The following is a 13,200-nucleotide window of genomic DNA, read 5'->3' as shown; positions in this document are numbered from 1 at the left end:
CAGCGACGAATCTGAACGAAAATACAGGGGTGCTTCTTTCAAACGTGCTTTACGAACTATGATGAAAGCTTGCATATCATCTTAAATAGTTCTAAATAATTTTTAAAAAATAAAAATATGGATTGATATGAAATCATATCACTCCACAAACATAAAATGCCAAATTTGACTTATACAAGTTGCTAAAAAATAACAAATTAAATTGAAAAAATAGATATCGTATATTCGCAGCTATATTTGTTATTTTTTTTATAATTTTTAAAAGTTGAATTTTAACTTGCATGTTTGTGGAGTGTTATATTTCATATTAATATATCCTATCAATTTTTTTTCAATTTCTCACGATGGAAGCCATAATACTACAAAGGCGCAACCACAAATTCAATAACACAATTGTTGATAATTGTTGGATTACTTTGTAAGTAAAAACCACTCGCTTCCCTAATCCCGTGATTGTTCCATCAATTGAAGTAGGAAAAAAAAAGCGCAAAAACTAATAACTTAATAAGGAAGCCCTAACAGCCAATTAGTCCACTTAATCACCCATGGACCACGACATGTTGACATGTTGTCTTTGTTTGCTCCTTCTTCCTTGCGACCTGGTTGTTCTGCACTTCTGCTCAGGGTTCACAATTCCGACGAAAACCGGTCGAATTCCATAAAATTTCGAGGTTTCGACGAGGCTAAAAAATAGAAGCCATCTGAGATTTTGATGAGTTTCATCCAAATTCAAATTTGAATTGATAAAAAAGGAAAAAAAATCAAACAAAATCTTATAAATAGTATAATATTCGTAGAACCTATTAGATATAAATTTTTGAAAAAAAATATATTCCGTGTATTTAATGAAATTTATAGTAGGAAATAAAAGAATAACGTATTAAAAAAAGGAAAACACCTTCAGTTACCTTTTCTAGTTACCGATTGAAATTTCGATGATTTCGCTCAGAATTTTGTCAAAGCTGACTGGTTTTCGCAAGCTTATCGGTAAACTCAGGGTATTTGTATTCAAATTTTTCTTTATGAAATTTGTTCGGAATCTATCAGATTTCCACCAGATTTCGCGAAAACCATCATTCCGCTAGAGCCCGAAACAGAAGCATCTCGGAATTGTAAACCCTGCTTCCGCTACACGCTGCTCCTCTCCCGAAGCTGTGCGGCAGCTACTCTGCATGCAGGGCAGGGGTTCTGCCGGGATGGAGCTGGGGCTTTAGCACCAACAAGCCCTATTCATATTTTATAGAAGAAATATGGAAAAATAATTTATTATCTATTTAATTATGAGAAAAATATTAGTCCAAATTAACATATATGTAGAAAATAAAAAACAATATCAAAGAATTACGTAAATACCTACTAATGTAGTCATCATATATCATGCAATGAGAGAAGAAGAACATAGTCGAATGCTTTATTATTGAGCAAAAATGATGGTATTATTTTTATCATCTTTTAGCTAAATCTATCTAACCATAATTAATCAGCTTGTGTTAATAGAAGTATGTATCACCATGCATCAACATATCATGATATTATTAATTATAGCTAAGTACACTGGCCTAACCATACTTAGCATATCACGAGATTATCTGGTAATAGACAACTCATCTTTAATTGTGCTAGAGAAAAAAAAGTACTCCCTTCGTCCCATAAAAAACCAACCTAGTACTGGATGTGACATATTCTAGTACAACGAATCTAGATATGCATGTCTAGATTCGTTTTACTAGTATGTGTCACATTCAGTTCTAAATTCGTTTTTTTAGAGGGAGTAAATTACAGTTCATACTATGTATTCTTAAAAATTCTTAAAAGTTTTTATATTATTATGTCATCCTTTAACCATTTTTTCACTTACACAATAGCTAACTTTACATTTCAATTTGGACCACCTTATTCTATCCATCTCCAAAGTCTCCGCACAATATCTCTCTCTCTCTCCATTTTCTTTTTCCCCTCCGACAGTTGGATAACCGCTAGATCTAGCAAGAAGGAGTCCAGAACTAGCATCTTCGTTCTTCGTAGAGTTAGCTCCTGCCTCCCAGAGGCCCTGCAAGCCATACATCTCCAACCTCAAAGGCAATCATAAGTCCATAATAGTAGTGTGCATGATGATAGGAGAGGAGAAAAAGACATGTCGGTTACTAGAGGGTACAACTGCGCATGTAAAGGCAAAGAGGATGAACAATGGTGGCTCATGGAGAAAGAGGGGTGATGGCGGTGCGCAGAGTGGCATATAGTGGTTGCTGGTGGTCTGAGAAATTTTTTATTGACACAATTGCTAACTGAGTTTGTTAATTTTTCCCTAAGTATTGATGATAGATATGTGGGCCATCAGTTACTATAAAGAAATACTATTAGAGTAAATTTCACAGAACCACAGGTATTTTACACAATTTATCACAAAACTACAGATTTAAAAGCTTGTTTCACAAAACTACAGATTTAGTGTCTCCGTTTATCACAAAATTACAGATACTTTGTACAATCTATCACAAATTTACAGATTTAAGAACTTGTTTTACAAAACTATAGATTTAGTGTATTCGTTTATCACAGAACTATTTAGTATCTTCATTTATTTCAAAACTATAGGTTTAGTGTACTCAAAACCTATAGTTTTGTGATAAATAAAGATATTAAATATGTCTTAAATCTGTAGTTTTGTGATAAACGAAAATATTAAATCTGTACTTTTATAAAATAAGTTCTTAAATCTATCGTTTCGTGATATTGTAATTACATGCAGTTTTATGGAATTTACTCGTACTATTAGCGAGTAGTTTTAAAATAGTAAAAATACTGTGATACAGCCATAAAGGTGGAGGAGTAGTCGAGTATCGCGTAAAAGAAACAGAAATCTCCCGTCTCGTTGTCTCCTCCGCTCCTTGCGCCGCCGCCAAGAGGAGTCGCGGCTGAACAGGGGAGGGGCGGCGATCGAGCAGAGCAGGGGAGGGAATCCTGGTGAGCATCCACATCCTCTTTCTGATTCATCTCTATCTCCCATCCCACCGGGACGTGGAATTTGCTTGCGTTCGTTAACTTCTCTTCTAGATCTGGAAGAAGCTCTTCTCCTCCTTAATTTGAGAGCCTTAAACCTCTCTTAATACAAGTAGTAACAGTTTGTTTGTTCTCCCAAAAGTTTTTTTTTTTTTTGGGGGGGGGGGGGGGGGGGTTCAACTGAACCCCATGTCCCAAGTTGGATCCGGCCCTGTTGATTCCTTTTCTGTGGAATACATGGATATTTTTTTTTCCTAATTTTCACTTTGAATAAATCTTTGAAGCATGGTACTCATTATATCAGCAGTTTTAGTTATTACATCTCATTAATTTTTGATATTATTGTAGATTTCTCAATCATGTATTTTGCTTTAGGTGTTCAACAATTCTCCTGAATTGCTTTCGCAGGTGATGTAACAAAAGTGGTCACCAGTGCCTGCGCAAAATCTCGTCTGTTTGTATATGGTATTAATAAGCAGCTTCAGTGCCTGGCTGATCCTTGGGGTGAATGGAAGGCAACAACCTACCCTCTGGAAGCTTGATGCGTTCTAACTCTGGGCAAATGCATGCTCCAAATCCTGGAAAGCAGGGCTTTGACCATACTCAGATGCCTGGCAATTTATCGATGCATGTAAACCAGTCTACAGATTCTGATCACTTGTCAGAATTTCAATTCGGAGAGCTTGGAAAGGTTGACCACCACCACCACCATCACCATCGTCAACACGCCAAGAACGGCATGAGTGATGATGAGGAACATGGTGTCAACGAGGATGCCACTGATAGCCAGAGCGGCAAGGGAAAGAAGGGCGCTGCATGGCAGCGGATGAAGTGGACTGATTCAATGGTCAAGCTTTTAATTACTGCAGTATCTTACACTGGGGAGGATCCAGGAGCTGATTCAGGAGCTGGGAAGAGAAACTCTGCAATAATGCAGAAAAAGGGCAAGTGGAAGGCAATATCAAAGGTCATGGGTGAGCGAGGCTGCAGTGTATCACCGCAGCAATGTGAAGATAAATTCAATGATCTCAATAAGAGATACAAAAGACTTACAGATATCCTTGGCCGGGGTACAGCTTGCAAGATTGTGGAGAATCATGCTCTGCTGGATTGCATGAGTAATCTGTCTGACAAGATGAAAGATGATGCGAGGAAGATACTGAGTTCAAAGCACTTGTTCTACGAGGAGATGTGCTCCTACCATAATAACAATCGAGTGAGTTTGCCTGAAGATCCTGCCCTTCAGCGTTCACTGCAGCTTGCCCTTAGATGTAAAGATGAGCATGATCTGAGGAGGGGAACAAGCGGAGATGCCGATGAAGATGATCAAAGTGTAGACTCTGATTCCGAGGAGGAGAATGATGAGGAACATTACACATTACAAGGTGATAAGAGTGCCCTGCCCATGCATAAAAGATTGAGGCATATGACAGATCAGGAGGATGTGGGTTTTGGCAACTCTTCCAGCTCACATGGATGTAGCAGGAGGTCTGATTCCCATGGCATATCACTGGATATCAACAAAGCATTTCCTGATGGAACCAACTTGGCTTTGGCGCAAAAGGATTTGGCTACACAATCTGCAGATCTTGAGGAACAAAGGTTGCAGATTGAAGTCCAGGCAGTGTATCTTGCAAAACAACGGCTCAAATGGGAGCGCTTCAGTAAAAATAAGGATAGAGAACTGGAACAGATGAGGTTAGAGAATGAAAAAATGAGGCTTGAGAATAAGCGCTTGGAGCTGGAGGTAAGGCACAAAGAGTTAGAGCTTGAACTCAAGCAAAAAGGCAGTGGCAATCATGCATGACATATTTTTAACCAATCAAGGCTGACTTGTAAGATGGTAAGCCAACTCCCCAGCATCATTACCCTTAAAAACCTAAATTTTCATTTTGAGGAACCCTTTTTGCCTATCAAGTTTTTGGTATTACTGTGCAGAAAGGCGCTAGTACCATCTTAGCACTGTATTTCATCTTTACAGCTTAATGTACTATATGTGATAACATCAATAAATATTTTGGGAGCCATGAATTCTTGAGATACTTGAGCTAAAAAAGAATATAAGTTGCCTGTATCATCAATTTATGACATTGTATGAGGGGTTACCATTCCAATTAATGTACATGGTATATTTATGTTTTTTACTGGATCACTGTGACTATTGATATGGTTGTTTCACATAGTGCCGACATCATTCATTTAGTTTCACATTAATTCCTTTTCCATAATAAAATTCTACCAGTTTCTACTTGTAAATTTTATGCCTATTATCTTATGTCACTAGTTAACTCATAATAGTCCAAGTTGTTAAATGCGCTAAAGTGCACATTTGCATCTGTTCAATTTATATCGGACTTTCAGCAGAACTTACTTTAACATGCCTTTTGTTCTAGGCATATTTACCAACCTTTATAGAGTCTTGTTTTTGTTTAATAAATTTGGAAAGGGTGCATCCTGGTTGTCTATATGCCACTGAAAAGTTCACCTCATCCTATTGGTGTCTCGCTCACATGTCAGCAGTGGGCCAATGCTGGAGTGTGAGGCAACAGCCGACAGGGAGAGGGGACTGATTAGGCAAGCATATATCTGTCCGTCTGTGTAAGTGGAGTGCGCATTGAGTTGCTGAGCATGCGCATATTCTTATATGGAAAACCTTATTACATGTTACGAAATATGTTGTTCTGGGATAACTTTCTCAGTAGATCAAATATGTTGTTACAAAATATGGAAACACTATGAGAATAGTGCATATAAGATTGATCAAGAGCAACCCAACAAACAACTTATTTCTTTTTTGTCATTCCGCAATCATTTATTGGAACACTTTAGTGCCTCTAAAGCTGGAGAATGTGTCATAGATAAAACATATGATAGAGCACCTTATCATGTCTGTTTTTTCCATCCTTCACTATGGCTTGTGAGTTATGAGGTAGGAAAAACAATTGCAGACCAAAATTCATGTAGGAATGTCATCTTTATAGGCTTATAATGCAGTGGCATTCAGAAGTTATAGGGAGTGAACATTCATCCTGATGAAGTTACTAGTTCCGTAGTACGGAGTACATAACTACTGGACTACATGGTGGTTTGTGCAAAAGCAAAACAAGAGCTTTCTAGATTCTGAAGCAATTGCAAAAATTATGTAGATTTGTTCTATATACACACTGTCATATTGGGGTTGGAGACATAAATAAATTGTTATTACCATTGGTTTACCTTGGTTATGAGTTATGTTCTCAAAATGCATTGTTGTAGCTTTACGTCCTTATATTTTTAGTGGTTTTATCAAATGACTTACTTCCACAATCAGAGTAAGTGAAAACAAAAATGCTATATACAGATACTTTCTATGCTATGGTGCCTTCCCATGCAGGGTTGGCTCACTTGTTAATTACGATAAAGTTGTATTCTTGACTGATTATGGATTCTGTCAAGTTGTGTCTCATGAATTTGCTTCTTCTTTTGGTTATTTCAGGTCGCTGATGGCTTCTGTTGTTAGAGTAGACTGACGCAAGAAGGTTAAGGTTCAGCATACTTTTTTTGTTCTGCTTTTTTTCCCTACATTATTTGTGCTAGTGAGCTTGATTTGTACCATAACTCTTATTCTTCAGTGAGCTTGCTAACCACACATACTCAGAAGATCATGTTATATGCTGTTAATGTTGTCAATTGTCATCATTGTCGACCTACTGTTTATGTATAATGACAATGTCTGATTGCATCCATAATCTGAGGTGACATTTTCTTCAGCGTTCTCTCCAGCTTTTCCTGACCCGATTCTTTTTCAAAGTGGAGGATTCTTTAAAGGAGGTAAAGCTTGCAAAGTTCACTGCTCAGTGTGGTTATTTACATTGTTTCTGAAGAACAGTTGCTTGAAATTTGAAGTTGATTGTCTTCTTTAAGCTAGGGACCTTTTCTATCTGCTTCATGGCATTGTACCAGTCCTCTGCAAGCAGGTTTTTTGTTCTCAGAAGGGAAAAAAGAAAATCAAAATCAGGTGTGTAGTAGATATATAGAAGTACGAGAAAATACATATAAAGGTTCGAATCTTTTAATTCCATTGTCGATTGGAATAATTTTGTTGGACATTAGTGGAGGAGGGTCTGTTTATTTGAGCTGTGAAGCTTTTGGCTTCAGCACCAGTAATTGAAAACATAAAAGTATTACCGTAAAATAATTTTTTGGTAAATTTTATGTAAATTAACCCGGGTATTATGGTTCTTACTGCGTAGAACCACAGTATCGCGTGCCTGGGCTTAAGGCAATACCCTAAATTTACCTTCGAAGTATACTTTATTATCCGCACTGCTCACGTGGTGGCTATCACGCCGTAATTCAAAAAACTAGGGATAATTCACTTATACCTAATTACCCTACTTTGTGTCTTTTTCTCCAACTATGTGTTTACGTATATTCTTTAGGATTTAAATTTGAGGCCTCTAACTCTAGTATCATATATTCATACGCAATCAGCTAGTCCAACCCAAAAAAACAACTTAATTTGACAAGGAGATATGGACAAATTCCAAGAGGTCGATCGATCGCCTGAGTAAACACATGGGTTAAAACCCAAATTTGCCGGACAATTAACTAGAATCAAAATCACTTGAAAACCATACAAATTTAAGACATCTGACTTTGTAATCACATGTATACGCTATTCCCTCCATCCTAAAATATAACGGATTTTGGATAAATGAGACACATCTTACCTATCTAGATTTGTAATTCTAAGATGTGTCTTATCCATCAAATTCCTTATGTTTTAAGACGAATGTAGTATTATCTAGCACACAAATGGATAGAATTCGCCGAACAATTAAACAAAGATCACTTGAAAAAGCACACAAATCTACTACCAAAACACAACATAAAACAGAACAGAACAAATCAAAATGAATTACCACTAGTAATAATAATAACTGATAAGTCTATTCTTCATAAAAAACAAATTCAATTTTTTTTGTTCTGCTCCCACGTGAAGTCGCGTCCCCCCAACACTTGTCCAGCCACCACCACTTGTTCTTTCCTTCCCCTCCTCTTCCTCCTCCTCCTCCGATCCCCATGCCTCCTCCGCCTCCGCCTCCCTCCCCCGCCGGCCACCGCTAGCCGCCGCCGGCGCCACCCCCGAGGTTCGTCTCCCCCGGATCCGTGCTCCTCCTCCCCCTCCGAATCTCCCCGCCCCATTTCACCCACCTGATTTTCTTTACAGCGGTTGCGCCTAGGGTTCTTGATTTTGAGCTTCGGAGCGAGGCGAAGCGGAGATGTCGTTCCGCAGCATTGTCCGCGACGTGCGCGACGGGTTCGGGAGCCTGTCCAGGCGAGGGTTCGAGGTGAGGCTGGTGGGGCACCGGAGGGGGAGGTCTCACAGCGCGGTGCACGAGCTGCGTGACGGCCACGCGGCCGCCGCCGCCGCCGACGTGGTCCAGAGCAGCTGCTGGGCTAACCTGCCGCCGGAGTTGCTCCGGGACGTGATCGAGCGGCTGGAGGCCAGCGAGGCGGCGTGGCCGTCCAGGAAGAACGTCGTCGCGTGCGCCGCCGTGTGCCGGACATGGAGGGACATGTGTAGAGAGATCGTCAAGAACCCCGAGTTTTGCGGGAAGATCACTTTTCCTGTTTCCCTCAAGCAGGTGATGATGATGCTCTCTTGCTTAGTCTTGTATTTCCGTGCTTCGATTTCAGATTTGTTTAACTAACATACATCTTTGATGGTTGTCGTATACACGGCTTAATATGCTCATTTATAGTATGCGAAATGAAATTCTGATATAGAAATATTTGATATGTTCATTAATATGCTTTTCTTGACCATGTTTTGTTATTCAGCCTGGGCCCCGGGATGGAGCCATCCAGTGCTTCATTAAAAGGGATAAATCTACCCAAACTTACAACCTATATCTATGTCTTAGCTCAGGTAAGCCTTTATCCTAGTATTGTGTTTGTTTTTGTACTCGCTACATGGCATGATTATTTGGGGGAAATTGGTTCTACGACACTGAAAGATCCTGTTGTGAGTAATTTGCTATCTAATGATCTCTACACACTTTAATATCATCGAGTTAGGCCGTTCACTTTTATACCATTCCATCTGAATTTAATAGGTTGCCATTAAAACGGACTCATTTGTCCTCTAGCAACGACATAAGTGCCACATGACACACTCGCACTAAACCCTTTCATTTGGCTTTGTCTTCCTTGCGCCGAAACTACAGCGCCAGCCCCCGTGATGGCCGCCCTTTCCATTGCGCTCTCTTCTCCTCTTGATACAGCGCGCTTCTCCTCTGAATCCTTTCTATGCCTCCTTTTTTTCTCTAAATTGAGGCCTCATCAACTTAGACATTTTTGCTGCTCAACTGTCATGGCTTCAAGGCTGCATCACGAAAGGATCTGAGAAGTGAGAACTATCATGCCATGGTCGTTGTGTGCTGCAATTCAGGCTGATTTGGATTTTCGTTTTGGCTTTGTCTTCCATGCGCCGAAACTACAGTGCCAGCCCCCGTGATGGCCGCCCTTTCCATTGCGCTCTCTTCTCCTCTTGATACAGCATGCTTCTCCTCTGAATCCTTTCTATGCCTTCCTTTTTTCTCTAAATTGAGGCCTCATCAACATAGATATTTTCGCTGCTCAACTGTCATGGCTTCAAGGCTGCATCACGAAAGGATCTGAGAAGTGAGAACTATCATGCCATGGTCGTTGTGTGCTACAATTCAGGCTGATTTGGATTTTAATTTGGCTGGCAATTGGTGCTTGTAAATTTCTGAAATCAGAAGAGCCCGCACATAGCATCCCTGAGTTATTTGGGCCTGCTTGATGATTGCCGTTTGCCAACGAGATGGGAATCGTGTTGATTGAAGCTGTAGCTGAGATGCATTTCAGCACATTTCCTTAGTCATTTCAAATTTGTCACCGGTGAGCATGTTGGCCTGCTTGCACCAGGCATGGACAGTTGCCGCCTTCTTGAATGGTGCAGCGCTAGCATCGTGGCAGAGCAGTCGTGACCATAGTTATTGAGACCGGACCGGTCATTAAACCGGCGATGCCCTCGGTTCAATGGTTTGTTGGTTCAACCGGTTGAACCACTGGTTTGAAGCGGTTCAATCTAATGTAAATATATAGTTTATTCCTTCAAAACACAAGGTGTATCATAGCCCGGTGGTTGGTTGGTTCACTTCCATGCATGAGGTACTGGGATCGAATCCCACCTGTGCCCCCTTTTCTCACATTTTTCCCTCTCCAGCTGCCGAGGTGACCGCGCGCAATGTAGACCGGGCAGTTGAAATCTGGTTTTCTTGGCGGTTTTTCTACAAAACCGGGCGGCCCAACCGGTTTATACTGGGCCGATTGCACAGCCGGTCTTTTAGTTGGACCAGACCGGCGGAGGCTCCGGTTCCGGTTTTTTCCGGTCCAACTGCTGGTCCGGTCCGGTTCCAATAACTAGGGTCGTGACAGCCTGATAGGAGCTCGTGCTGATGCACGTCCTGCAACCCGACGCTGCAGCTGTGCAACGTCTTGAGGTGCTTCCTCATCAGTTTCACCAGGTCCTCCATGCCACCCACCACTGTGGCCCTGACAGCAACGTGAATGGCTGTGACTTGCATTCCAAAACCTTGCAAATCCAAATCAACAAGATACACACTAGAGCTTGAGAATATGGGTGGCACAGCAGGCGGCACTGCAGCGGTGCTGGTGACAATCTGGTTCAAGAAGCTCAAGACGTATGTCTAATGGGCATAAGTGTAAGTTTTGAGTGCAAAAAAGGGGGAAAATCCGGTAAACACTAATGGAAGGGGATGCAATGGTTAAAAACTGAACGACGTAATCTTTCGATAATATTAAAGTGTACCAAGATCTTTCAATGGTAAATTTCTATGAATGGGATCTTTGGATGTCATAGGACCAATTGTCCCTTATTATTTAGACTGCATCACAGCTAGCACTTCCTGTGAGGGGCTTGTATGAGTATCTATTGTTTATATAAGCAAGAATGCATGATACCTTGCATAAACAACAACCAGAGATTAATGTATAGCTTGCATATGTGGCATAATCATTTACGCTCCATCACCGCTAGCATTCCCTGTGAGGGACTTGTATGTGGTATCTATTCTTTATATAAGCAACAATATATTATACATGACAGTATTTCTCCTTGCATAAATATCAACCAAAAGTTAATGTATGATTTGCACTGTTAGCCAGTATGTATGAGTTATTGAGGCATATAAGTTATGTATGACAGTACAAGCTTGTTTGGTATTAGTTTAATTATTGCATACTGATCTTGCTTAATTATTGCAATTCCCACGCGTGCTAATCATTTGTGCATATGGATATTCATACCATACCACCTCCTTTGTGTTGCAGCTATTTCGTCCTGTTGTGAGCTAATTTCTTACTGGATATATCCCTCCCACCAGCATACTTTTTTAGTTTCTGTTATATTTGCTGACTTCACATGTTGTAACACATCTCATGTAGCTGTGCTCGTTGAAAGTGGCAAGTTCCTTTTATCGGCGAAAAGATACTCCCGTGCAACCTGTACAGAATATACAATATTTATGAGTGCTGACAATACATCTAGGTCAAGCAACATGTACATTGGAAAATTGAGGTAATAACCCAAAATAATGGCAACTTTGTTTAGAGAAGGTACATCATCTAAGTGTTTTAATGGTATAATCTGATATATTTACTGTGTTGGACTTTTAGGTCAAATCTTCTCGGAACAAAGTTTGTAATATATGATACCCAACCTCCATGCAACACAGCCAATGTTTCACAGTCAGGGAAAACAAGCCGTAGGTTCTACTCCAGGAAGGTGTCACCAAAGAACCCTTCCAGCACCTACAGCATAGCTCAAGTTTCATATGAACTGAATGTCTTGGGGACTCGGGGTCCTAGGCGGATGAACTGTGTGATGCACTCAATCCCTGCCTCATCGCTTGAGGCTGGTGGCACTGTCCCATGCCAGCCAGACAGTGTGCTTGCACGCTCTCTTGATGAGTCATTTGGCAGCATCTCCTTTTCCAAGTCATCCATTATGGACCGCGCTATCCGTTTCAGCAGTAGCAGATATTCTGACATCTCAGTAGGTGGCCCCATGGTCGGAGGCCAGGCATTGGGTGACAGTGATGAGTCCAAGGAGAGGCCATTGATTCTCCGTAACAAGGCCCCAAGATGGCACGAGCAGTTGCAGTGCTGGTGCCTCAACTTCAAGGGCAGGGTAACTGTCGCGTCTGTGAAGAACTTCCAGCTTGTTGCTGCAACACAGCCTGCTGCTGGAGCCCCGACGCCATCGCAACCTGCCCCGCCGCCTCCACCTGATCATGACAAGGTCATACTACAATTTGGTAAGGTTGCGAAGGATATGTTCACAATGGACTATCGTTACCCCCTTTCGGCCTTCCAGGCCTTTGCAATCTGCTTGAGTAGTTTCGACACCAAGCTGGCCTGCGAATGAAATCATCGGTGCGAAAGCATGGTTATCGATTATTGTAACAAATTGGGCCCCCTCCAAATTTAGCTGGGGGCTCTATCCTGTTGTTTGCTATTTATGCCCTATTAACTTGTAGTCATTAGAAAACCAATGTTTTTTTCTAGACATGTTCCCTGATTTGTAGATGCTGTTGTGTTGTATCTGTATCCCTACATTCTCCTTTTCTTTTGTTTTTTTTAACAGGTTGCTCTGTAGAAGCATATTTGCTCTGCCTGTAACTGTAATAATTAGCTGACTGAATTGTTATGTTCATGCTTGGCTTGTGCCTAAGAGTTTCAAATCTTGAGTTGTATCAAAATTTCGTAATGGCTGCCTGTTGTGGGAGATGTGCAATGTATTTTTGATGAACTTTGTTGAGTTGCAATAAAGCAACAATCAGTTCCATGTGCTTCCAAGCCATTTCTCCATCCGTTGTATTCTATCATGGAATATCCGTTTGTCATTTGATGAATGTTTAATCGGTACTAGTTTTAGCCGAAACTCTCTTGAAGCTAAAGATGAGCAATGGAAGAAAAACAAACCTAAATTATTCCTAAAATTAAGCTGTGAAATTCAAAATTGTCCTAAAGACATACTCCCTCCATCCTATAATATAAGGGATTTTGACTTTTTGCTTGCACTGTTTGACCACTCGATTTATTCAAAAAATATGTGCAAATATAAAAAACGAAAAGTTGTGCTTAAAGTACTTTGGATAATAAAGT

The 13,200-nt window shown here is 40.6% G+C and overlaps 2 protein-coding genes across 3 annotated transcripts; both read left to right on the top strand.

Annotated features, from left to right (window-relative positions):
- The first annotated feature begins 2,836 nt into the window (after positions 1-2,836).
- On the top strand, positions 2,837-6,649 carry LOC127756565 (trihelix transcription factor GT-3a-like). Of its 2 annotated transcripts, none has more exons than XR_008013241.1 (3): positions 2,837-2,964; positions 3,409-5,598; positions 6,476-6,649. XR_008013241.1 is itself a non-coding variant. In XM_052281919.1 (3 exons), the coding sequence occupies exon 2, from the start codon at positions 3,509-3,511 to the stop codon at positions 4,805-4,807; it is 1,299 nt and encodes a 432-aa protein (XP_052137879.1). In that variant the 5' UTR covers positions 2,837-2,964; positions 3,409-3,508; the 3' UTR covers positions 4,808-4,843; positions 6,476-6,649. The 2 variants fall into 2 exon arrangements, 1 of the variants encoding a protein (XP_052137879.1); XM_052281919.1 differs by having other exon boundaries at positions 3,409-4,843.
- Positions 6,650-7,991: 1,342 nt separating this feature from the next.
- LOC127756563 (tubby-like F-box protein 14) lies at positions 7,992-12,802 on the top strand. The gene is made up of 5 exons (XM_052281918.1): positions 7,992-8,132; positions 8,213-8,630; positions 8,827-8,914; positions 11,479-11,611; positions 11,710-12,802. The coding sequence occupies exons 2-5, from the start codon at positions 8,265-8,267 to the stop codon at positions 12,458-12,460; spliced, it is 1,338 nt and encodes a 445-aa protein (XP_052137878.1). The 5' UTR covers positions 7,992-8,132; positions 8,213-8,264; the 3' UTR covers positions 12,461-12,802.
- Positions 12,803-13,200: the final 398 nt, after the last annotated feature.

The sequence above is a fragment of the Oryza glaberrima genome, chromosome 12 (assembly GCF_000147395.1).
Source record: "Oryza glaberrima chromosome 12, OglaRS2, whole genome shotgun sequence".
Taxonomy (NCBI): domain Eukaryota; kingdom Viridiplantae; phylum Streptophyta; class Magnoliopsida; order Poales; family Poaceae; genus Oryza; species Oryza glaberrima.
The sequence above is the reverse complement of the archived record's forward strand: the minus strand, read 5'-3'. Positions and strand labels throughout refer to the sequence as shown.

Coding starts and splice junctions, on each gene's coding strand:
- LOC127756565 (XM_052281919.1), top strand. CDS start 3,509: ATGGAAGGCAACAACCTACCCTCTGGAAGCTTGATGCGTTCTAACTCT.
- LOC127756563 (XM_052281918.1), top strand. CDS start 8,265: ATGTCGTTCCGCAGCATTGTCCGCGACGTGCGCGACGGGTTCGGGAGC. Junction 8,631..8,826: donor TTCCTGTTTCCCTCAAGCAG/GTGATGATGATG, acceptor TTTGTTATTCAG/CCTGGGCCCCGGGATGGAGC. Junction 11,612..11,709: donor ATGTACATTGGAAAATTGAG/GTAATAACCCAA, acceptor TTGGACTTTTAG/GTCAAATCTTCTCGGAACAA.